The 27614-nt window shown below is 44.0% G+C and overlaps 1 protein-coding gene across 8 annotated transcripts in view; it reads right to left on the reverse strand.

The window, feature by feature from the left end:
• The window catches only part of SRCIN1 (SRC kinase signaling inhibitor 1), a 542753-nt gene that overhangs the window by 112377 nt on the left and 402762 nt on the right, over nt 1–27614 (reverse strand). For 6 of the 8 annotated variants that reach the window (XM_088474595.1, XM_088474594.1, XM_088474597.1 and 3 more), the window contains one exon: nt 21261–21284. The exons of the other annotated variants lie outside the window; for them this stretch is intronic. In XM_088474595.1, coding sequence (XP_088330721.1) covers nt 21261–21284 — 24 coding nt within the window. The remainder of the gene's footprint in view (nt 1–21260; nt 21285–27614) is intronic. 8 annotated transcript variants of the gene reach the window in all.

A 27614-nucleotide genomic window follows, 5' to 3' on the forward strand; every position in this document is an offset into this window, starting at 1 on the left:
TACTCGTAAAATATGGTTCTCTAGATTAGATTACTTTATGACTATGGAGGACCTTCTTCTAACCTCAGCAGATAAATTATCTGAATTTATGACAACCTGGCATCCCTGGCTTAAATACAAATCAATGAGCACATACAAAAATGATATCTCTACTCTGGTGGTACAAATGGATTCACCATGAATAAAGTGTTTTGTTTTTCCTCATAATACTCTCCCTCTGTACGGTCATTGTACTTTTATATTTTTCTCTCCCTTCCCCCTCCTTTCCTGGTCCTCCTTTTTCTTTTATTTTTGTGTAACTTGAAATGACTACTATTTTGAATGTCTATGGGCCTGATTCAGACCCACTCGCGAGCGGCTGTCCGCTCGCAAGTGGGTCGATGTTATGCACTGAGCATGCGCACGACGGAGGGAGCTCCGTCGTGCGCATGCGCCAGACGCGACGAGCGAAGGAAAGTCCTTCGCTCGTTGTGTCCGATCAAAGGGGGCGTGCTGTCAATGTTGATTGACAGCACGCCCCCTTGGTGGGCGTGCCGGGGGCGTGCCTCCCTGACGGGGGCGTTCCCACGGGAACGCCTCCCGTCAGAAGCCGGCCCACTGACATCACTAGTGATGTCAGTGGGAGTGATTTTGGCTCAGATAGAGCCAAAATCACTCCGGAGCTTGCGGTTGAAAACCTCAACCGCAGGCTCTGGCTCGCAATTTCGATGGTCGCGATGGTCTCGACCATCGCGGCCATCACAAAGCACGCTCGTATAGCCTGTGGGTGGTGACCCACAGCTATACGAGCGTCCAGGAGGACGCTCCATGAAAATGGAGCCCGGCCCTCATTCAGAGCGTGCGCTCTGCTCAGAGCGTACAGCTCTGAAAGAGGGCCTATATCTCTGTATATTGTTATGTTTACCGATGTTAATTAATCTCGATGTGCTGAGCCTTGCTATTTAATGTGTAGTTCATCACATGTTCAGTGAAAGCTGTATTTCTTTGTTTTTCCACTAAAAACAGAATATATATATATATAAAAAAAAAAGTATGAGGGTGACAGTTAGGCCAAAAGGGGTGGGGTGGGGTTAGGGTTAGGCTACGGATCTAAAAGTAGGCCCTACCCTACTTTGTCATCTGTGTAAAGTTATATGTTACAAAGAATGTCATGGGATGGTAATGGTTGATATATTTCTATTTTTTGTTATTCATTAACAATGTTAACAAGAGACAACTCTCTTATGTTTTGTTGATAAAACTAAGCCAACATATATTTTACTGTTTTACACCAAATTGCCCACAAATTGCTGCATGTTTGGGTTAAAAATTGCTGCCAATTCTAATATCCAAAATATATAGATAAATGCAATTGTGAAAGGAAGAAAATGCAGGTGGCCTATTACAATATGCGGCCATCCACACAAACCTGAAAATATATGAGCTCTGATGCGCCAAATGGTTATTACTGGACATTTGGACAAAGATGTTGGACTTGCTGGTTGCTATGCAGTATCATATATGGTTACCAAATGACCAGACCTATCTCTAAATTACCCATTCCCATGCAGCCATGCCCTACTTGCACAGTAGCAGAAGAATGCAACACGTATAGGCATACCAAAGGAGATTAGACATAACATTTTTGCAGAATGATTGCATGCAGTTTTTATCCAAGGCAAGGGATCATGGGTTGAAATGCCTATGTAGCGTAATCCTTCTGCTTGAAAAATTACTGGGCGATAACTTGGGAACCATCAAATGTGGAAATGTATGTTAAAATTAGACAAAAAAGCCCTAGTAGCATAAGCATGAAGGTGACATATTCTAAATACTTTTGTATTTTTTTTATGTCATTTAATAAAAACAAAAATCTCATTTACTAACATATCTTTTGCAACACTTTGCAAACAGGAGATGCCAATCTGCCAGAGAAGAATATGGTTCACTGCTCCATTTCCTAAGAGAGGTAACGGTCTAGATTTAATTAATTGTCACTGCAGAAAGGATAACTGTCACCAACAAACCACTTAACGCCCATACTGTGCCTAGAAAGGCTTTTCACACTCTGCTCTCAGGCCTAATCCACAAACACGTTTTCGTTTAAATGACTATTGATTTGTGCAGCGTGCTCGGTTTATAAGAAATGTGGGCATGGAAGTTTTTAAAGTAGATCCATCACTTACACACAGTTGAAGTTCTTTGCAAAAAGGTACACTCCACAGTGCAAAACCTGCTTTAGACACATCACAATTTGCGCTCTGAATGGAGCAGCATGGGGCCATTAGAAGAAGCAAAGCTTGCACAGGCTGAAGAGTAAAGATGTTCCTTGCAAAGTACTAGGTGCAGTGGTATGATTGGATTTGCAGAACGAGGATGCAAAAGGAGACTCTTTTTCAGAGCAAGGTAGCTGAAATGAAATAAAGGTATAGAAAGGGAGCATTTAATGGCGTTCATTGCTGTGTCAAGGAGTGTGCAGCTATTTGCATTCTGCATAAGCTCAATTCTAAATTTAATGGGACCCGCATTGTGCCCACATTTTGCAGTGTGGCAAGGAAGACCATTTCCACTTTCACTCTGAGCAACTTATTAAAAAGCTTTACAAACATAAAAGTGCCATCTGTAATAAAAACAAGATCAATACTTTGTCACATTCATGACTTGGTTAAGCCTAGCAGCAATTGAGGGGATACGATTAAAATACCGACGGGGTGAGGGTGTTTCCGGAGGTCAGAATGCCAGCGCCGGAATCTCGACACCTGTCAGAATCCCAGTGCCGGAGTCCCGAAAGTAAGTACCGGGGTTATGGGGAGGTTTAGCGTTAGTGGTTCGTGTTAGGCACTAGGGGGAAAGGGTTAGGTTTAGGGTGCGGGACTGAGGAGGTTAGGTTTAGGCACTAGGAGGAAGGAAAGGGTTAGGTACCAGGGAGGGAGGGTTAGGATACGGACCACCAAAGTGTTGGTATCCTAACCCTTTTGGGATGCCGGCGTCGGGATTTTGACCAACGGCATCCCGTACCAATCCCGTAATTGAGAGCAAACTGAAAACATACATTTTATTGAAAGGTTTGATGCCAAAGTGGTATGAAACTGGATTTTTATTGCAGGAAGATTAAGTTAATACATTTGCACTACTAGAAAATGTTCTACCCTCACAATCAGGGTACATGCCTAGGTAACAGAAGCATGAAAATCTGGTTTGTTTTTTTAAATGACTTTCAGTGGAAACAGCAATTGTGGGTAAACCCAATGTTCAGCCATTCAGTACACAAGGAATTAGTGACATTGGCAAGGCATAACATTATGTATGTGACCTTTTACAGAAACAAAACTAGATTTAGTATTTACCAATCTGTCTGTACTGCACCTTTCTTGATTAGTTCAGAGAATTATGACCCACCTTCCAGCACTGCCAGTATTGGCTCGCCATCTACTACTGAGATATCTTAAACACGAAGAGTACCAGGCAGGCACATGGAGATTTGGAAGCCTATTATTACTAAATTACATTAAGATACCTGTAAAGAGGATAAATAGTAATGTGTCATATGCTGGTTGAGATATTTATCAGTCCACATACTGCTTCACAACAATATCCAGTTCAATTACTTTCACCCATTGGATAGGTTAATCGACCGATGACTAAATTGGCCCTGGTATGCATTAGAGTCTGTAACAGGGATATTGAATTGTAAGCTACCTGGGCAGTGACAAATGTTAATGAATAAACAAACAGTCTCTTACTGTAAAGTATCACATAATATGTGCACTGCATAAAGAATAATAATGTTCACATTGAGCAGTAACTACTCTCATATTATGGGCCGTATTCAACTAGAAGCGAAAAGCCGTTTTCCGCGAAAAAGTATCGCCGATCGCGGCTTTTCGCCTGGTTGGAACTTATCTCCAAATTCAATTCCAGACGGTTTTTGCCTACGCAGAAAGCCAATGCAATGTAATGGGCGAAAAAGATTCGCCTCTGAATAGCAGGAGAAAAGAAGTGCAAACATTTTTATTTTGGGGTGCAAACGTGGGGAAACCACTCAGAACCCCTGGGACAGCCCCCCAAAGGACAACTGTGTCAAAAAATCCAGAAAAAAAACATAACACCCAAAAAAGTGCTTTCATTTTGGGGGTGAAAAAGTACAAAGTGGGGGTACAAGCATAAAAACTAGCGAAATACACTTCTTAGGGGTCTGCAAGGATGGGTCAGGTGTTTTTATGATTGCAGGTGCCTGTAACAGGTGCGTTTTTCACGTTTTTTTAAACTTCATTTTAGGTACATTAAAATATGCTTGCACCCATTTTCAAGTACCCCAAATTTGACAGGACTACTTATTTTCACCACAAAATGCTGCTGTATGCCATTCTTCACCACTTTTACAAGGATGCTAATAACAAGGATTTTAAACAACTTCAGTACCACAAATAGTTTTAATAGGGCTATTGGAACACTTCAACATTGATCCCCAATGTTAGTGCATCTTTTTGTGTGGTTCAGACTGATTTCCCCTATTCTGACAGTATTTTCCGCCTGTTCTGCATTTGCCGCTTGCCGTTTTTGCCTGGTTATTAATGGAATAGGGCGAAAAGCAGGGACGCGCACGATAAGTTTTCGCATCCAAAACACGCAATGTAAGCGAAAAGTCGGGTAGGCGGAACTTTTTAGCCAAGGCAAAACTAATTGAATATAGCCCTATGTATAAATTCATATTTTTCATGCCTGCATGAGATTACATTGTGTTTAAAATGGTGTACAATCATATAACTGTAGGTAGGCCACAAAGGTTTCTGCTCTGAATGTTATTGTACAATTAGTGTCACAGAATATTACATTCACAAGATATCTAAAAAGGACAGCTAACAACTAATTTAACTGAAATAACCCCAAGAGACATGAAGGCCATGAGGACCCTTTGCTTTAGCTGGAATTTCCATTCAACTTATGAATGTAACAGAATGCAGCTCAACAAAGACTAAAAAAAACAAACATGTGTGTCTAAGGTAACTGGAGGGGCCAATCACACAGCCGCTCAGGCAAGTGCAGGATGAATGTTCTACAGAGAGAGAATAGATGACTAAAATAGAGCAGTTTGCATTATTTTGCTACTAAACATTCACCTCACTTTGCTCCAAGTGGCTGTGTATGGCCCGTTCAACCACCACTTAAAGTTCTATTTGTTCTGCAGTCTGTTCCATTCAATACAAGATAAATAGGATGCATTTCAAGCAGGAGCAATGTAAGATGAATGCTTTAGTGCCCACACACTAGGCTCATGGTTTAACAGCAGGTTTTATATTATACAGAACTAGGAGTCTGATTCAGAGTTGTACACTTTTAGCAACGCTGCTGCGTCCTTGGACACAGCAGCGATGCTAACATTTGCTAATGCAGCAGAAGGAGTCTGGTGTAAACAGAAGTCTCCTGCATGCTTGTGTGATCCGCAGCTGCATACAGGAACGCAGCCATCGGATCACTTGCAAGACCATTGGCCATCAAACCCTCAGGTTACTCAGTCGGCAGTCTCAGAACCGTAGCCAGGAGAATCCGTCCTCGCCCACAAACGGCTGCGGCTTAAAAGGCACCAACTGATCTCGCAATACTTGTTTTGAACTTGCGCAGAAGGGGTCCTACGAATGAGAAGCCGCCACCCCCCCCCATCAGACTTGTGTGCAAACCATTGGGTTTGCGTACAAGTCTGAATTAGGCCCTATGTGTTTTAAGAGCAGCACATTACAATTAGGCCTTCATTCAGTCTGTATTACTAATATGAATGTGTGCCTGTCAAAAGTTTTTAAAACGTTATTAAGTATTACCAACACATATGATGTTAGGTCCTAAGGGTCTAATCCAGGGGTCAGGGAACTTTTTTACCTTTTACCCCAAAATATATTTAGATACACAGACGTTACCCCCTTGATTTGAAAGGAAATAGTGCCCCCATAGGAAGTAGTGCCCCATAGTTATGCCCCTGTAGTAGTGCCCCCATATAATGCCCCTCTAGTGCCGCTTGTACAAAAAAAACAAACACACTTACCTTAATCCTGCATCCACCGCTGTCCTGTCCGCCACGCTGTTCCTCGGAACTATGGGACACACGTCATGACGTCTCTCCCATAGTGCGCATGAAGAGAGCCGGAAGCTGGAGTTCAGAAAAGAACTCCAGCCCCCGGCTAACGCGGCGCTGCAGGGAAGGAGCCGGGCGCCCGCGGTCGTCTGGCTTAGAGTCTCCCTGCGGCACGGCCGGGCATGCATATGAATCATTCTATAATATATGCATGCCCGGCTGTCTGTCCATTGCCCCCAGGAATTTAATTTTTACCCCATGTGGGGTAATTTACCCCTGTTCCCTGACCACTGGTCTAATCCATAAAATATTCTGGGAAAGTGTCTCACACAGGTATAGAGCGGCATTTACCTCATACTTCGCAGTGGAAAGAACACTTTTGTAGCACCGCAGCCTGGGGAACCTCCACTTACCTTTATTGTAAAGTTTCTCTACGATAGAGACAGATAACGCTGTAATTACATTGCCCAGCCAGCAGTGTCCACTACATTTGGAAAATCATAATATTGCGGTTTTCTCATATTTTGACATTAAAAAGAAAAAAAAAAAAAAAGCTATAAAAGAGCGTTGCCCATTTCATGCTGGTCATTCGGAGACTGTAGGGTTTTCATTTACCATGCTAAATGCTGCTTATGGCTAGGCTAAAGGTTGTGGCCAATGGGATATCCGATTTAATTTCCACTCCTTAGGAAGCCATGGAATTCAAGAGGGACTGTGATATGTTGTGTGTATAATTTATACTCACAGAATTCATCTGTATACTCACCGACCACCATAGTGGAATGAAAAGGGAACTTTTATTCACTTTATTACCATTTAGGGGAATAAGCCTGAATTACTTTCCTGTATAATTCAAATAGTTCAAAGATGATACAGAGATATCCACACACATCCCACAACCTGCAGGGTCTTAGCTCATGTCAGGTAACTATTTTGGTAGCGATAACCTAAGCCATCTGCATCCTTGTTTTAATCACGCTCATAACTACCCATGCTAATGGCTTCAGAATTATAATGGCGGATGTTTCTTTTGGGAGTCCCCTGTCTAGACAACTAAACCAGTGAAGGAGGAAACATTTCGGTTTCCATTTACAAATAAATATTTCAGTAACTTTAACTTCCCTTTGCAGAGTGCTCATGAATGGAGCTGGTAAAATGCCACTTGTGTAAATTTCAATGGCAGTAATTTGCATCCATTGTCTGGCAGTATGCTGGGAAATGAAAGCGCAGACTCATCTGCTGAAGTGACCAGATATCCAGCAGCACCTCCAAAACTGACCATATGTGCGCCTCAATAAATTATTTCTCACACCACACAGGGAAAAAGTGGATATTTTACCTTGCTATTATTCATTACGCCACTAACAGCATACATAAACGGCATAGGAGGAGGCCAGCTACAATTATCAAAATGCAAATACAATCATTAAGCCTGACACAATCAATCACATGTACAGCAATCCAGATGCAAGACTCAGGAAACATGAAAGTAAATGAAAGCATGATTAATTGTACAACAGCAAACTACTAGTGCAGAACAATGATTTGGAGGATATGACAGGAATGTATTTAGTGCAGCACTGACTATGAGGTTTTATTAACCCTTGTAATGATTTGTGTGAGATATTTGTCTTCTCAGAAAGCAAGTGCTGGGAATCAATACCATGAAGAGACAGAGCGGTGTCAAACAGCTAATAGGTTGTTAAAGTGAACGTTGCCGCTCCTGATTGCGGAAGCAGCCATGTTGGGGGTTACATCAATACTACCAAGTAGTGCTGCTTACAGATTATTCAGTAGCTAGAGATATTGCTGAAGCCTGAGGGGCTGATTCAGCAAGGAACGCAGATGAGAATTCGCACGCACCCGGCCGATGTTTTCGCACTGCGTGTGCGCTAACTAGCCAGTGCGAGCAGGTAAGGGCACACAGGCGACACGCAGTGCGTACGCAGACCCTTCCGATATTGATTGACAGGAAGTGCAGTTTGTGGGTGGTGACGGGGGGGGGGGGTTGGGCGAATGCAGGCGTGCCTGTGCGTTGGGACGCGTGTATAATTAAGGAAGTGCGGCGGCATACGCAGCCAGATAACTCGATGCACACAGGAAGTGGCCAAAATCCTACACGAGATCAGGTCAACCTCTATGGTGCGTATGGTTCCAATGTTACCGCTGTCTTGCGGACTACTTAGGCTTTGAGTCATGGGAAGTGGGCGGCATTGTGTAGTGCTGGGAGACTGCATCTTATGCTGCAGTTGCCGTGCGTATGCATCGATTATCATATATTCGCAGCGGCCGAGTGCGTGCGCACACTTGCGTTCCTTGCTGAATCAGGCCCTGAGGCACAAGATGATGTTTCTATTTTATAAGCGTGGATGAGAACTGGGTCATCCCACAAAATGGCTGCCTTCTCTTTTTGTGCAAGTTGTGAGTTCACTTTAGAACAGATAAAAAGTAACATAACCCTTCAGTTGGAGTAGAAAAAGTCATCATCCTCTTTATAGTGTCAAAAAAATGTTTCAATGTCCAAAACATATTTCAATTTAATCGTTCACATTCTTTATAGGTTGTCTTATTCATAAATTATATTTCCTACAATATCAGTTAGTCAGTACTATAAAGCTGGCCATTCACTAGAACAATATCGTTCCAACCAGCCAACTAGTTGGCTGGTTAGAATGATAATCGCCTAGTGTGTGGGAGCAAGCGATAATCAGCAGTTTGCTCCCACACGCCAAAAAACAGCAAATAGCGGTTGTTCCAACTAGTTGGGAAATCCAACAGGTTTGATTTTTCCCAACTAATCGTTGTAGTGTAGGGGGAAGTTTCCAACTTACCCCGCAACTGAACGATAAATAGGTGGACACTGGGCCCGATTCAGACCTGGTCGCAAGCACTGAGTGCTCGCAACCGGGTCGATGGTGGCCCAGAGCGCATGCGCACGATGGAGCCGGCGCCGTTGTTTGCATGCACGAGACCCTGGATAGCGACGGGCAATCCGTCGCTCCGGGTCTCGCACCAAAGGGGGCGTGCTGTCGATGTTGAGTGACAGCACGCCCCCTTTGGTGGACGGGTCGGAGAGGTGACTGCCCAGACGGAGGCATTCCCATGAGAATGTAGAGGTAAGTGCGAGCGCTCTGGATTAGAATTATGGATAGGATTGACCAATGTTATTTATGATAGCAAGAGGTCTAGTTCATGGGCATATGTAAGATAAATGGGGAGGGGGGCAATGGGGGAACCACCGTGTAGACTGTAGGTAGGGTGTTCACTTAAAACATCAGTTCAGTCACTGTGTGGTCCCAAATAATCTTTTTTGGGACCACACAGTGACTGAACTGATGTTTTAAGTGAACACCCTACCTACAGTCTACACGGTGGTTCACACCTGGACCCTTATATTATATTTCATCCCTCCCCCATTGCCCCCCTCCCCATTTATCTTACATATGCCCATGAACTAGACCTCTTGCTATCATAAATAACATTGGTCAATCCTATCCATAATTCTAATCCAGAGCGCTCGCACTTACCTCTATTTTATCCAGCTCTCTACGAGGTCGGGATACCTCATTGTTTCTTTGTGCGTTAGCAGCTAGAATTAGAATCACACTCCTGTAGCGCGGACCACTATTAAAATAAATTGTTCCCATGAGAATGCCTACCATTTGGGGGCGGCCCCACTGACATCACAAGTGATGTCAGTGGGAGAGCTTTCGGCTCCGTTTGAGCCGAAAGCTCTCTGGGGCTTGCGGCCACGAGACCCTACCAAAAGGGTCTTGTCGCAAGCCCGATGGTCTTGACCATCATCCTGGCCGCTCGCATTAGCTGTGGGTGGCAACCCACAGCAATGCAAGCAGGCCAGGAGGCCGCTCCATTAAAAAAAAAAAAAAAAAGACGCCCTGATTCAGAGCGAGCGCTCTGTCAGAGCATCCGGCTCTGAATCAGGGCCACTGTCCCGCAGTGTCTGCCTACTTTTTACACTCGGCTCTGGTCCGGACAGCAGATGAGCATCTGCGGGTCCCTCGCTTTCCTGTCATCCTTGTGGTGTCCCCGCTGCCATCCTATTCTGAGAGCAGCAGCAGGTACATCAGACACCATCTGCCCTCTCCAGCAGCAGCACTGGAGCAAACACCTTGCCTCCGCTTCCCCTGGTACCCGGTACAAGTGGTACTTCCTTCTGCCACCCCCTAATTTCAAGCAGCACCCCTCCTTCGCTCCACCCCCCAACCCCCCCCAGAATAGGCAGCAAATCTTCTCCGTACCGGACAGACGGCACCTCTTCTCCGCTCCACCCCCTACTCCCCCCGGTACAGACGGCACCTCTCCTCTGCTCCACCCCCTACCCCCGGTACAGATGGCACCTCTCCTCCACCCCGCCTTCCCTCCCGTACAGGTGGCACCTCACCTCTGCTCCCCTCTGGCACCAGCGGCACCTCTCCTCCGATCCAGTGCCACGGCGAGTAACGACGTCAATGACGTAGAGCTAGGTGAAAAATTGTGAAGTTTAATAGTCATCATCGACATTTTGGAGACAGAACCTCCTTCCTCATACAATATATTATATTATATATAATATATATATTCCATTTATCAATGATCGCATTTGCAATGCGATCTAGGCACCATATTAGCGCTCATGCTCGCATTGCAGGATGCAATCATGCCCAGCTGTATGAATTTGCACCCAGAAAGACAGGCGCTCTAAAAGGAGCCTGTCCCTGCGATGTGCCAGGAGTGAAGTGACCCCCCATCTGTGGCCACTTCACTCCTGTGCTGGGGATCCTGCTCATGTGCGGTCTAAAGACCACGCATGTCACGTGGCCATTGCCGAGGGAGGGTTCCTATGGAGCCCTCTCCCGGACACATTTGCGATGTGTGGCCTGTAGGCTACAGTGGCTTACGCCATCTTCAGATAGCATAAGCTGCAGGCATCAAGGAACTTGATAAATCTGACAGCATTGCGTTGCCGGCAGAAATGGAGTCCTAGTAGCCAGGGCTGGATTTCCCGCTATCCATTCTAGGCGCTCGCCTAGGGCCCGGCAGGACACAAGGGGCCCGTGGACGGGCCCCTTTGCCTGAAGAAATCCCCGATAATAGCGCTCCCAGAGGAGCACTGTGCGACCGCGTAACGTCATGCGGTCCCGCCTCCACTCCCTGAGAGTCCCGCAAGGCTAGAGCCTATGTGTTCATGGCCGCCAGCCTGCGGGCGGGCGGCATGAGGGAAGGGTGTGCGTATGTTCACACAGCACAGGGTAACGCACCGGGGACCCGCCGCCTTCCCCTCTCAACTGATCCATCCTCATCCAGCTACTGTAGCCCCGCCATGACCCGCCCCAGCAGCCACTTTGCCGGCCTTCCAGGCCCTCCACTGCCCAGGTGGGGACCTGTATTAATTACCTGATGAGCTGCCATATATACACACTATATATGTGTATGTATGTATGTATGTATGTATGTATGTATGTATGTAAATAAATGTGCATTTATCTATATATATATATTTTTTTTTTTTTCTCATCTAGTGACATTGTAAAATCTGTATATATCCAGTAGGTGTCACTAGGTCAAGACTTGACCTAGTGACACCCACTGGATATATGCACTTTTTACAATGTCAGTCTTTATTTATATATATATATATATATATATATATAATTATTATTATTTTTTTTTTTTTATAAGACTGACATTGTAAAAAGTGCATATATCCAGTGGGTGTCACTAGGTCAAGTCTTGACCTAGTGACACCTACTGGATATATACAGATTTTACAATGTCACTAGATGAGAAAAAAAAAAAATATATATATATATATATATATATATATATATATATATATATATGAAATGGATCATTCCCTTTGAGATATAGATAGATATTGTATTTGCACATTATTTTTGCACTGTCGGCTCCGGCATGCGCAATGCGTGAGACCCGACCAGCGACGGGTGCTCAGTCGCTACGGGTCTCGCACCAAAAGGGAGCGACTGTCGATTTTGAATGACAGCTCGCCCCGTTTTGGAGGCGGGCAGGGGGGGTGGCTACACAAACGGAACGCCTGCTGTATGTGTGAGGCACCAGTGATGTCAGTGGAGAGCTTCTTGCTCTGTTAGATTACCGTGATTAGCTCAAATCCCCGTTCTTCGCCAATCGCGGGGATCAAGTAGCGCCCGAACAGTGTTCGAGGCTAATTTGATATGGCCCATAGTGCTATGGATTGTTTGAGGGAGGGGGCACCAAACTAGTATCTTGCCTAGGGCCCCATGAGGTCTAAATCCGTCTCTGCTAGCAGCAGATATCGGTGGCGAACAAACAGTCTTCTGTTACAGCCAAATATTTCATCAGTCCAGAGCACCTACTGCCATATCTCTGCACCTCAGTCCTATGTTTTCGAGCATAGTTGAGTTGCTTGGCCTTGTTTCCACGGTATGGCTTTTGGACTCCATGAATGCCACTTCTGGCCAGACTTCTCCGAACAGTAGAAGGGTGTACCTAGGTCCCACTGGTTTCTGCCAGTTCTTAGTCGAAGGGCTGGAGAACGGTATAATAATGAGTATATGCAGGCAACAGTGAAGCATGGTGGAAGTTCCTTGCAAGTTTGGGGCTGCATCTCAGCAAATGGAGTTGGGGGATTTGGTCAGGATTAATGGTGCCCTCAATGCTGAGAAATACAGGCAGGTACTTATCCATCATGCAATGCAATCAGGGAGGTGTCTGATTGGCTCCAAAACTATTCTGCAATGACAACAACCCCAAACATACAGCCAATGTCATCAAGAACTATCTTCAGCGTAAAGAATACCAAGGAGTCCTGGAAGTGATGATATGGCCCCCACAGAACCCTGATCTCAATATCGAGTCTGTCTGGGATTATATGAAGAGACAGAAGGATTTGAGCAAGCCTACATCCACAGAAGTTCTGTGATTAGTTCTCCAAGATGTTTGGAACAACCTCCCTGCACAGTTCCTTCAAAAACTGTGTGCAAGTGTACCTAGAAGAATTGATGCTACTTTGAAGGCAAAGGATGGTCACAAAATATTGATTTGATTTAGATTTCTCTTACGTTCATTCATTTGCATTTTGTTAATTGATAAGAATAAGCTACTAACACTTCTAATTTTGAAAGCATTCTTACTTTGCAGCATTTTCCACACCTGCCTAAAGCTTTTGCACAGTACTGTATGTTGACACATCTGTATACTACTTCAGATATAAATTCCCGGCTTCAACCGGGCTCGGACCTGGGTCACAGAGCACGGGTTGAAGCCGCAATGCCCCTTTCACACTTAGGGGGATGACCCGGGTTATTCCCTGGTCGTCACCCTTCACACTGGACCTGGGTCTTGCAGTGACCTGGGCATTCAGGGGGCGTTTGGAGATGTATCTCCAAGCGACACTGTCCACGGGCAATCAATTTGCTTTAGGTGTGACCCGGGTCATCAAAACCCAGGTCGCACCTTTCACACTTGAGCCGGGTCGTCAACCTGGGTTTCAAAACCCGGGAAAAACCCTGCTAGAAAGCAGGTTCACAGACCCGGGACTGTCAGCTCTGGTCGAACCTTTCAGACATACGCCACACCCAGGTTGATGCACATTCACATGCAAAAACCCGGGTTTGAGGCTTAAGTCTGAAAGGGGTATTGCTGACAGGGCCCTGTATTTCTCTGCTCCCTCCAGTGCAATCAACTATCTGGGATACATCACCTATCACAACTGCAGTAATGATCTAACAGTATCAGTTATGTTTACTGTAATACAAAATAAAAATCTGAACTGCAATATAGAAGTTATCTGCTTCAAAATTGTTTTTGTTATATATGTTTTTACAGCAAGAGCAGTGAATGCCAGGTGATACACTAAAGAAATCTGATATTGTACATTGGTTGGGGAGTTGCCAGTCTGTCAATTGTGCCTTAAGCTCTGTCACCTGACTGCACTAAAACACAATTAGTTGATTAAGAGTAAGCCCCAGATAGGAAGGTTAAAACCCAAGGAATTACACATTACTGTAGTAGGACAGCTTAAACCAGCAGGAAGAAACTGGGAAAATGGGCGGCATGGAAATAGGATCAGGTGTTTATCTTGTTATATGGCATAGAGGGGCTCTTTAATCCTTGAAATATATCATGACCGAAAGACTAAAAAAAAACTATTATGGATACAACAAATCTTATTTTTCTGTAATGAATTAAGAAATAACTGATAGCCAGGAAACAACTGTAATATGCAGCGTGAGGGAAGAGGATATGGTACAAAGACTGAAAAGACCCAAAGATGAATAGCAGATCTGTCACGAGTGCAAAGAGTCAGATGAGTGAGAAATAAGAGCTCGGTCCCACAGAGTTAGCCTAATGAAATTGTTCTGACAGAGATTAGTAACAGTACATTGAACATTATAAGGTCATTGGCACAGACGAGAGAGACAGCCTGCTAAATTAGAGAGACTGCTTGCATCCTAGCAGGCACGGCTACCTTGCATCAAACAGACAGCAATCAAGGAAAGAGAATTTGGGCTTGTGCATGCAGGCCTTAATAAAGGCTATGAGTAGCATACAGTGCTATGGACTCTTTAATTAAGTCCTATAGGAGCACTTATTAAATATTATGCATTAATGTTCATGAATGCTGCAGGCAACTGTGAAATTGACGCAAACGCTTTCACGCGTGTACAGGTACATTCACTTACATTTTTTCAGCACTAGCATCAGAGAGCATTTACTAGGCTTTATTCATGTGTGAAAGGTGCATTTACATTTTGATTTTAAGGCCCATGAGTACGAGACCTTGCAGTGGTTGAAGAGGGAGAATACAGCTGGGTTTAGACAGTGAAAGTTATGGAGGTTTTTCCATCAGATTTTGTGACACATACACATAACCAAAATCAGGTATAGCACGCTATGGCAAGTGGGACATTTTGGTAGTGAATAAGGCACTTTTATTACATAATGCTTTTATTTTTCATAATATTATTATAGACATTCCAATACAAGGCTTAGAACAGTAATTTGTTTTAAGAAAAACAAAGCGCAAAAACAATAAAACATAAGAAATGGTAAGGAAAGAAACCCTTGTGATGAGATCGAACATTAAACTGACCTGCTGCATTGTACTACATGACAATCTATAGCACAAATTTGCCTCGCACTCCATAGAGGCGCGCATGAAACTTCCGGTGCTGTGGCTACCGTAATTGGCAGATACGTCAGCAAATCAGACATCGCAGCTATGCCCGACAGCATGTCATGCGGAATTGAATATCTCTCAGTGTTCGATTTGTAGGTTGTTTCTCCTGTCGTACAACAATTCCATTACCATTCCCCACATATTATACTATTTTTACACTTTATACAATATGATCCATTTCAAAGACTACACAATTGAATCAGGTCCTCTAACATGACCCCTTCTCAATTAATGAAAAAAAAAGTTCCATAGAAAACAGAGCTCAATTTTGTTTTTTTTGTTGTTTTATTTTTAGAAAATCAGAAGTAAAACCCAATCCCAAAAGGTTACTAAAGCTCTGGCACTCCCTCCTTTTATATGCTCAGATGTTTCCTGTTCACTACCTCTGGCATGTGTTGTAAGTGGCCAACATGCTGCCTGAATGAGACCAGACCAGCTAAGATTTGGGTGGATTTATTCTTTAATTCATCATAGTAAATGAAGTGAAAAGTTTGGTAACAGAGTCATGTTGTAATTGTAACTTATTCTGCTCGTATCATTTCTCTACTGTATTAACAAACGGCACCAAAATAAATAATTTTGAGAAAGGAACTTTGACCCCACAAAAAACCAGGTTACTGCAATGGGAAAAATAATACTGGGTGAAGGGAGTTCTATTGGTAGGTAAAATATTTATAACCAACACTAGGCTGGTTAGACCTGTGGATGTTACATGGACCAAACAGGACCTGTCCCATGGATCTGTAAGTTATAAATCAGAAAAATGAGGGATGCTGTCGTGTCTCTGGTTAATCGAATAATGCAACAATTCAGTGTATTTATTTAAAAAAATTGTTTGTTTTGTTCTTTGTACAGGCAGACTACAGGTGTCAGTGGGTCCTTGATTTGAGTTTTAAAAAAACATGAAATATTCAATCCCATCAGTAAACCGTTAGGATTTCAAACCCACCACTTAATATATGTACTATGTAAGGCGCTGCGGAACACTTGTGGTGCCATATAGAGAAAGGATAATAATAATAATATCCCCATATATTTGTACCACTGTGCAAATCCCTATACAGAAGCAATATGTCTCCAGAACTGAATTCAAATTCCATTATTTACAAAGCCCTCAACACTACCCCTCCATACATCTCAAATCTTATATCAATGTACTGTTGATACGTTAGATCGGGATGTAGGTCTGAATACCGATACCGAAATCCCAACAGGTCAGGATCCCGACCGCCGGCATCCCGAAGGCAAGTATCGGGGTGTTAAGGGGAGGATAGGTAGCGGGATTAGGCATTAAGGGGAGGGTTAGGCACCAAGGAAGGTGTGTTAGGGTTAGGGTAGGGGGTTAGAAAAATACTTACCATTACTCCCTATGGGTGTCGGAATTCTAACTGTTGGGATGCCGCTGTTGGTATTCTGACCAGCGGCATCCCAACAGCCGGGATTTCATACCCAACCACTTAGATCTATCCCTGGTCTCATCTCTGTTGACCACCTCACTCCCGCCTACAAGACTTCTTCAGTGCTGCTGCCCACTTACGGAATTCTCTACCACGTCTGGTCAGACTATCCCACAGTCTTCAAATCTTTAAACTCTTTACAAAAACCCATCTATAAATTAGGACTTACCCTACTTCAATCTATCTTATCCACACTAATGTACACTTCCATTTGCCCCTGTCTCCATTGTGAACCTCATTCTTCTGGTCTCAGCTGGGTCTTCTTCCAATTACAATGTAAGCTATTTTATGAGCACGGCCATTTCTACAATTTGTTTTCATCTGCATGTAAGTATTTAATAATGATAAAAATATATATTAAACATAATCTGCAAAGTACTGCATTTTCTTTTTTTCTAGTCTAGATGCAACCCTTCCCTTCTCAAGCACCTTTGAACGACCATTAAGTTGATTGGAGAAACCACTATTTTATATTACTGCTCTGAGAGGCATTAATGCGATCAGCATTGTGAGGGTGTGCTTTTTCCTGTAGTGCTATTTGGAGGATTCTGGGGTACCTCCAGGTGAGTTGGCTCTCAACTTAGATATATTAATGTATGTACTATTATCATGTGGCAGAACAATATGCAATTATATGACCCCAAAGTGGGTGCCATTATCATGTTGCGTTAGGGATACAAAGATGCCTTGACGCGGTCCGGTGCTCAAACAGATCTTTGCAAATAGATGCAACAAACATCTCTGGATTTGTATTATGTGGTATTCAAATGCAGGGAACGCAAAATAAGCGCTATATCGCGTTTTTACGTGCTACAGGCAGTTGGGGAGCCGATTTTAAAAACTAAGCAGGTCCTGCAGTACGCCCTGTGTAAAGCGCGGCAGCAGCCAATTGCTGCTGGCGTCGTCATCTCAACCAATAGCCGGCGGCATCTCTTCAACTAGTCCCCGCCCCTCCAGTCCTCACCAAATCTCCAACTACAGCGCAGACAGTTCCAACCAGCCAGACACCAGCTGGCCCACCATCCCATCACGGGACCGCCAAGCACAGCCTACTGCCCGGGAGCAGCAGCAGCGTGGCAGCGCCTCTAGCCCCGCAACCCCACCCCTGTTTTGAATTAGAATAATACAAAGAAGACATTTGTAATATTTTCTGTACATTTTTTCTTATACATTTTCATAGTCAAAACTCTGGAGTATACCCAAGTTACAAGTATGACAGGAAAGGCTCTGCCTCACCTCACCGCACATCACTGGTGTAGACAAGTCTTTAGGAGTCAGTGGTCTTCTATGTGTTTTGGAACTAACAATCTCAGCATAACTCTGGGACTGTTAGATCCACCACAGAGTAAATATAGGGTGCGGGAACCTCTGCAGCGAGGTCTATAAATGGATCTGCAACTCACACATGCTTCTTAAGGCTTTAGTTAGCAAAGTCACACCGCTCACAGCATGGTTCTGCAAACCTTCAGCCTTTCTAGGTGGCCCCATTGTCCTCCTTACCTCTCCCTGTCATCCATTTGCACCCTCTACACTATCAGGTCCAACTACTATGGCACCAACTAACCTGGCCTGGGGTGGGTTCATAATCTTTTTACGGTATACTTATTTAATGAACACTGAAGAACGGATTTGTTTTTTGTTTTTCTGCATGGCAAACCCTTTAATAGAACCCCCCAAAAGAAAGTAAGCAGCACAGAATACTAGACCCCCTACATAAAAATCACATAACACAATTCCATTATTTGGAGAATAAATAAAACATTTTGGACACCTGTGCTTTCACAATCTACTCCTTCCTTACAAAATCACCAAGGACTCTGTCCCTCTCCTCCTTAGTAAATGTTTACAGATGTTATAGAGTTACAATCTTGCTCATGCCTGTAGTAACCAAGCTACCAGCAATTCCCAACAGGCAAAAGCTCCCTCTCCCTGACACGCCCCTTCAGTCACACATATCTCCTGACCTTTACCAGCTTCTCCTGGTACTCAGCAACCAACAAGCTCTCCAGACAAAAGCATTTCTCTTACTAATCAGGTGGATGTGCATAAACCGGACGGGTTTTCTATGTATCTGCTCAGCATTATGTTACTGGTATGCCTGCATTTGAGATCTTTGGGCCTGATTCAGCAAGGATCGCAATTGCAAAGCAGTACGCAGGCTATAGATATATGATGTATGCACGCAGGCTATAGATATATGATGTATGCACGCAGGCTATAAATATATGATGTATGCAAGCAGACAGCTTTGCAATGTGATCCTTGAAATTATGCAAATGCAGCAGGAGGTGTATGACACCCCCTGCTGCATTTGCAATCCCAGTACTGCGTCAGAGGCCCTGTGTGCAGAGAGATTTAGATTTGGGAGGGTTGTGTCCAAACTGAAATCTAAATTGCAGTGCAAATATAAAGCTGTCCAGCATTTGTGGGCAACATGCAAAAGCAACCAAAAAATGATGTATTTGCACCCCTTGTATTGTACCATGGTTTCTCCAGGTACATAGTTACTGGCTCTATATTACCCTATTCCCAAATCTGAATCAGGCCCAGTAGTGTATATGCCTTATGTTATCAAGATGGGAAGAATATAATAACTGCAGTGGAATATTAAGGTAACACTACACAATACTTTCACCTTCTTGTGAATGTTATTTTTTTGCTTTAGCTGTGCTCTTAGGGCCTGATTCAGACCCGCTCGCTAGATGCGGCCGCTCGCTCCCAGCGTATGGAAATTCAGCGAAGTGACGTCAAGGCAGCCGCTCACATGGCAAGGCATAAGCACGCCCACTATGTCTTGGCGAGCAATCACTTTGTGTTTACAGACGCCCACCAGCCTGTATTTAGCCGCCCACTAGCGTACGTCATCTCCAGGAAGTATATACAACCATCGGTACATCTGGTTCCATCGCATCAGACTGCAGCGCTTGCGGTTGACTGTACACTACCGCAAGCACTTCAGTGTATTATTCAAGCAGGTGACGTGTACTATGACGCTGCCTGTTAATTATGCACGCCCCAGAAACAACGTGAACACTGACACGCCTGCGTCCGCAACTCCACTCCCCCGTTACTACTGGCCTGCCCCTGTTACCACCCATAAACGGCCTCTCATGTAACTCATTCCACTGGGCTGTCTTTGCAGGGCGAGCGAGCACATTCCGATCGCTCGCACTAGTTTGCGCACGCGCACTGCGAACTACACGCATGCGCACATTAGCGAACATCGTCTGCAATGAGCGGCCGCTTGCTAGCGAGCAGGTCTGAATCAGGGTCTTAACTTGTAACAGTGGGGTCTTTTCATAAAGCAGAGAAAAGCTCTGCTTTGCTGTAAACAGGACAATTCTCTGCTTTCGGCTATTCATAGAGATGGTATCGCATGGAGAAACATGTTGTTTCTCCAGCACTGCCCCTACCTCATTCATGTATCGCATCACCATACTGTAGTATGGTGACCGCAATTCACGAAGCAGGAGAAAAGTAAATCTAGGGATAACAATTGTGGTAATGAGTCGCCGTTTCAGAGTGGCATAATCATTTCCCTAATATGCGATGGATGAGAAAAAGCACTCACCCATGGCTGCTAGAAGTCCCAAGTGATGGCTCCTCCCCCCGCTGGTCTCCCATCAGCCCCCGCTGCGCACTCAAAAGCCTCTAACAGCAAGACACGTCAGAATACTGCAGCACATACACAAAGATTATAAAGAAAAAAAAATAACGGGAGTGTCCACGGAGAACACTTGATCGCTATTGCTCTATATATATACACCGCTTCGCATTGCATCACTGGTGGGTCTACATGAATTACTACTAAAAAGAAACTATATATCGCAACAAACTGTTGCTATCTATAGAGAAAAACCAACAACTCTTCACCGCAGTTTTTTTTTATGAATAGACCCCAGACTCTTTTAATGTGCCTACACACTAGGCAATATTTTACACGATTTGTCTGATTACGATGCATCGGAACGACAAATTGTGTAAAATATGTCCAAATCGTGAGTGTCCACTCACGATCACGATGCCAATGCGCGTACATCGCATCTTCAGATCTTGCCTGCTGCAGGCAAGATCTGCCAATCTCGGACACGATGCACTGGAAAAAGTTAAGGATGCACGATAGATCGTTTGTCACATTGGACACTTTTTAACACCAAATTGAGTCCAGGACTGCCGGGGAGCTGCCGAGGAGAGTTCAAGGGAAATCGGACACGAGATCGCATCGTGACCACATCACATAGTGTGTAGGCACCTTTAGGTTAACGTTAACATTGAGGAACTGGGTTTTTTTTGTGTTTTTTATTTAATTATTCCCCATAAAAAAAAATAAAAACAATTAAAAGTAGAAAGTAGTAACAGGATCTCTTTAAATAAACTACTACTTATATGAAGTACATGTTAAATTATATAGCATACTGTAGTGTATTAGAACTGACTATTGAATCCAGCATACAGAATAAACGCGATGGCTCAGGATAACAACCTGGCAACACAGCATGTACACATATCCGCCAACAGAAAAGACACATGGTGAGAAACGTGCATGCAACTCCAGGGGATTGGGAGATATACTGACCTTAAAGCTCCAGTAGTTTGGTTGCTAATAAAAATAGCAAAAAAAAAAAAAACTATTAAGTTTTATTTATTGTACAGGTGTGTTACAGTCATTAGCAGATTGTGGGTCTGATTCAGAGGTGCATGTTATTGTAGCCGTGACTGTGACTTGGCGGTAATATGCAAATGCTAGTTTTATCCTTCCCCTTGTGTACTAGCGAGCCGGAGAGAGTAAGCCCTAATGTTCCTAACGTCAGCAATCCCGTAAGCAACAGTGTACACAGCACCGTAGAGGTTTTCAGTATTTTTCAGACAGTTGCATATAATTGCTCAACTTTGCCAACATCAGCTTCGCGTTGTTTGCATCCACCTCTGAATCAGGCCCTGTGTGTACACATCTTCTCCGAATCTCATGGTATATGGACACCTTGTATGGAACTTACAATCAATACTCATCATAAGGTCTACTTGACTGTATGTATTCCATTAAATTATTATATATAATATATTAAATATATAAATAATTATATAACAGAATTATTCCATTAAAATGTTAGCTTAGGTCCCTAGTTCATAGGTTTACCTATTAGGAATTGGTGGATGTGATGGAGAAAGAGATTCATAAATACAGTTACAGTGAACACGGGTTCTTTGTACGAAATGCATAAACACGAGAATACTGAACATGCTATACTTTATCTTGTCCATATTATATAAAGAAGCTGTATAATTACCAGTAGACATGTGCTGCTCAGTGTTACCAGTACACATATATACAGCTCAATGTGTTACCGGTACACACATGCTGCTGGGTGTTACACTCCACATATGCTGCTCTGTGTTATTGATCGACATTTGCCTGCTCAGTGTTACTGGTACACATATGCTGCTCGGAGGGTTACCAGTACACACATGCTAATAAGTGTGTTACTGGTACTGGAAATAGTTTGTTTACCAACAGAATGTTGACAAGCAGGGGGGGGGGGGGGGGGGGGGAGAAATGTTGAACCTGGCATGCTAGTACTGCGATGTAAAGCATTGTGGCAATCTTGGTTTTACAAATTTAAGTGTGGTGCTTTACCATCATGTTTAAACTTCTAAAGCCAACATGGTTGCTATGCTGTACATTGCAGTACTAGCATGCCGGCATGTCTGGTTCAAAATACCGCTGCCCTCCTTCTGTCTGTCAACATTCTGTTGATCAGCTATACCCATCCCAATAGTACAGATACGCTGGACTGGATTCAGGTGTTGTGGGGTCTGTGCATGTGCAGAAGGGGTCCTGCAATCGAGCTTGCAGATCCCCAAAGTCGCAGTGGCATTTGTGGGGCGGAGCATGGCTTGCCAGAGTTTCCCGAAACAGGGGTGTCACCCACGTTTTCCGGGAGGGCCAAGGCCAGGGTATGCATAGGTGGATGCAGATTTCGAGGCCTCGCAGGCTGCCAGGAACCGGCCAGGCTAAGTAAGTCTCAGTTTATGCAGCCTGGCCATTTGAGCAACCCATCCGAGGCAGCATCTACGGACACTGCACTCGGATCGCAGATGCAGCAAGGAGGATGTCTATTTCCTACAGACACCTGCATTTGCATTTGAGCTGGACGGTACTGCACAGCTGCTTCTTTGTGGCTGTGCAATAACCGTCCATCAACGAACCAGGCCCATTGCTCAGAGCATTACAAGCAGATATTACATACACCGGTATTACTTTTGTGCTGCAGACAGATGAAAACTGCTCTTTATTTAACAGTTGCTTCCACTTTTCTACAAGCTATTACAGCGCATAATTTGGATATGTTGAGATATCCTAGAGATACTGTGAGTTATTGCTCTGCAGTGTGGATCAAAGCTTGTATGCACTGCAACAGCCAGAATTTCTGCATTTACTACCTACAACCTTTTTTGTTTACTCCACCACACTAAAATACCTTTTTTGTTAGTAAACTGCTAGAATACCAAATAAAATACAAAAAGTACTGTGATTTCACTTACTTTGTAACAAGATATAGTAACATGTACCCACTGAAAGGCGGATGATAAAAGCTATAACCATTGTGAGGTTTCAGCAATGGTTTCCTATGCTATACTTATTGTGCATCTCGAGTAACCAGGTAACGCTAACATTTGTCTATAGCTCAATAAAGTTTGGCCTGGCAGTTGCAGTGGAGAAATAAGTAACCTGATGGTCATACTGGGACTGCAGTCATGTGTCTTCCAAGTTTAATTCCCTCAGCAAACATATTACATAAAAACAAAAGTTTCAGGAGATTCCTACACATGCAGAATGCTTCCCAAAATGCCTCAGAGGAAATCCAGTCTGCTCACCTGCCCTTTTCCAGTTCAAAATCAAGATTTAATGTAAAGCATTTTTTCAGTAGATGTCTCTCTAAAAGAATTTTACATTAAAGTATTTTCTTCCCAGACATCTAGTCATACAAAGTAATGTAAATCTCTCCCGTTGCCTACAAGCAGTTAGCAATGGCAATGAGGCACTGCGTGATGCAAAACAATATGTGGCATTATCATGAATATTGGTTGAGCCTTGCTAAGGTGCTGCCTCAACTGTGTAGATGACAGGTGCATATTAATATGTTTATATTTTTTTTATGGCAGTTACCAACACTTTAAGAAGTTTAAGAACTGATGCTGACTTGTCACATAATGGGTGTAATTCCATGAAAAAAAAAGATCAACATATTTACATCTCAATTCTGAATCATACTAGATGCGTGCAGGTCTACATCAGTAACATATGATGCCAGGCAAAGGTTACAAACACTTACACCCATGTTTTTAACCATTTGTTTTGTGCTATGGAAATATGCATTTGCTATGAGCTTTCAATAAAGCGTAAAAACCTCTGTAATACAGTAGGAACAACACAATCTACTGAACGAGGAAAAAAATTGCTAAGTCACTCACATGAATACCGAATATATATATTTAATCAGCCAATAAAGTAGCTGTTAGGTAGTGTTGGCAGCTGTCATCATCAGCATGTATTTGGAGCGACATGGTTGGTGTAATGGTTAGCATTACTGCCTCACAGGATTGATGCCTTGGGTTAAATTCCTACTATGGCCCTAACTGTGTGGAGTTTGTATATTCTTCCCATGCTTGCATGGGTTTCCTCCGGGTTCTTCTGATTCCTCTCGCAGCCCAAAAATATACTGATGGGTTAATTTTTTGTTGGGAGCCAATTAACCTTAGTGTGAAAGCATCGGTAGAGAATATAGATTGCAAGCTCCATTGGAGCAGGGCCTGATGCTAAATATTCTCTATAAAGAGTTGCGGTATATGTGTGCACTATATACAGTAAGTATGGCTTTTACGGGCATGTGTGTCTTTGTGTCACAGTTTGCATCTGTTTGCAAGTACACCTCTATTGTACAGAAGAATTACTCCCCTCCAGCGCAAGTTAAACTTAGCTTCAACCACTGAGAGTAAAGCTGGTGATGATGCACTGTCAGATAAAATGTCTGTCAGACTGACATTTTATCTGACAGCCTGAAACCGATCAAATATCGTAGTCATACATTGTGAGAAAGATTTCCCCATTCCTCCACAGTGAAGGAACAGAAGAAAATAAGAGTTATGGTATAACATACGTTTTGTTAACTATTTTTTCTTCAAGGTCCATAGAGTCCACAGGAATTACCTTGGGGGTATGTGGTTGGAGTGATCCAGGCACTAAACAGTTACAAGCTTTAGCTCCCAGGATGCACTGGGTCCTCCTCCATATATACCCCGCCCCTGGCTACAGGCACTTCGTTTGTTACCATGCCCAATGCAGGAGAAGGAAAGAGGAGAATGAAGGACAACTGTACACCAGAAATACTCTCTCTATGAAGAGGGAATCATTGAAATACAAAAGAAAAAAAGATTATCCAATAACAACTAGGTGCGTGAGGGTGGGTGCCCTGTGGACCCTATGGACTTCAAAGAAAAAGAGTTAACAAAAAGGTATGTTATACCATAACTCTTATTTTCTTCTTCGGGTTCCATAGGGTCCACAGGAAATACCTTGGGGATATCCCAAAGCAGTTCCCTTAAGGGTGGGGACGCTCCTGTTAAGCAGAAAGGAGAATCCGGCACCCAAAGGAAGCATCCTGAGAGGCAAAAGTATCAAATGCGTAAAATTTTAGAAAAGTATGGACGGTAAACCATGTGGCTGCCTTGCACAATTGTTTAGCAGAGACACCACAACGAAACGCTCACGATTGTCCCACAGATCGAGTAGAATGTGCTGTCACTGTGTTTGAAACAGAGAGAGAAGCTTGTGTGTAAGCCTGAGAAATCGTCATACGAAGCCATCTAGCCAGAGTCTGTTTGTTAGCTGGTCAGCCTCGCTTATGAAAGTCAAACAACACAAAAAGAGAATCCGATTTCCTAAAAGGAGTTGGTACGATCCACGCAGATACGTAGGGCACGTACCACATCTAGAGAAGCTTCACCTACAGAGAGGTCTGAAGACTGGAAGGCAGGAACCACTATTTCTTTACTTACATGAAAACGGGACACTACCTTAGGAAGGTAACCCGCCCTGGTACGAAGAACAGCTCTATCCTGGTGAAAAACCAAAACGGGAGAGCGACAATAAAGGGCTGCCAAATCAGAGACCCTGCGGGCAGAGGAGATAGCAAGAAGAAAAACTCTGTCTTCACTGTCAACCACTTGAGGTCTACTGATTTCAGGGGTTCAAATGGGGGAGCCTGTAGAGCCCTGAGAACCAAAGACAAATCCAAAGTAGCTACCGGAGGGACAAGGGAGGCTGAACCCTCACAAACAGCCTGAAAAAACGTTCTAACATCAGGCAGAGGGGCGATCCTTTGCTGAAACCAAACAGAGTGCAGATACCTGAACTCTCAGGATGGTCAGGTGGAAAAAAAGGTCTAACCCAGCCTGGAGAAAAGCAAGCTCTCATGAGACCCTAAAAACTTCAGGACCATATTTTCTATGAAAACACCATTGAAAATACGAGTGCCAAATTCTGTAATAGATGCTGGCAGAGGAAGGCTTTTGTGCCTTAAGCATCGTCTGAATTACAGAGGTAGTAAAACCCTTGGCTCTTAAGATGGAAGACTCAAGAGCCACGCCGTCAAAGACAGACGAAGTTCCAGATGCAGGCAGGGACCCTGTGTTAACAGGTCCGGCCTTAGAGGAAGAGACCATGGAGTGTCTATGGAGAGACTCTGAAGGTCGTTGAACCAATGGCGTCTGGGCCAAGCAGGGGCTATCAGCATTACTGTGCTGCCCTCCTGCTTGAATTTCCTGATGACCCTTGGGAGGAGGGAGATCGGAGGAAAGAGATACCCTAAGCTTGTAGTACCACTTCCCTACTAGAGCGTCCACAAAATCAGCTGAGGGACCCCTGGTTCTGGGGACCTTGACCTCTGGTAGGCCCCATTTGTAAACTAGGATCTGAAAGACATCCAGATGAAGAGCCCATTCCCCGGTGTGTATATCCTGACGATTTAGGAAGTCCACTTCCCAGTTGAGGACTCCTGGTATGAATACTGCCAAGATTGCTGGAAGATGACATTCTGCCCAGACCAGAATATTTGTCACTTCCTGCCATGGCTGCCAGACTTCGAGTGCCTCCCTGATGGTTGAGGTAGGCTACTGCGGTCGCGTTGTCTGACTGTATCTGGACAGGCCTGCCCTTTAGTATATCCTGTGCCTGAACAAGTGCCCTGTATACTGGACGAAGTTCCAGGATGTTTATGGATAGGTGACCCTCCTTGGTCATCCATCTTCCCTGAAAAGTGTGACGACCCGTCACTGCGCCTCATCCGCGAACCCTGTTCAGACAAAATGTCTGCAGCCACCATGAGAGGGAAAGCTGAACCTCTGGAGAAAGACGGATCATCTGTGACCTTATTAACTGGTACTTCCCGATTCACCGAGAGAAAAATCAGCAGTTGCAGTGGTCTGGAGTGGAAATTAGCATATTCCACCATATCGAAGGTGGACACCATGGACCCCAGAACCTGCATCGCTGAGTGTATAGACACAGTGATTGCGGAGAGATCTGGGAACCTGTAATTGAAGTGCCAAAATCTTGTCTCCTGTCAGAAATATCCTCTGCGCTAGAGAATCCAGGAGTGCACCTAAATGCACCATCTGCAGTACTGGAGAAAGACGACTTTTTATAATTTATGATTCAGCCGTGCCTGTGCCAGTCTGAGATGTTGTAACACAGCTGGAGACAATGCCAGTATCAGGAGGTCGTCCAACTATGGCAGTATTCTGACTCTGACGTCTGATGTAGGCCGTCATTACTGCCATTATTTTGGTAAAGACCCGCGGGGCCATTGACAAACCAAAAGGCAACACCTGAAATTGGAAATGTTGCTGCACTATAACAAACCGCAGAAAC

Source organism: Taudactylus pleione, unplaced genomic scaffold, assembly GCF_031769625.1.
Source record: "Taudactylus pleione unplaced genomic scaffold, aTauple2 ptg000155l, whole genome shotgun sequence".
Taxonomy (NCBI): domain Eukaryota; kingdom Metazoa; phylum Chordata; class Amphibia; order Anura; family Myobatrachidae; genus Taudactylus; species Taudactylus pleione.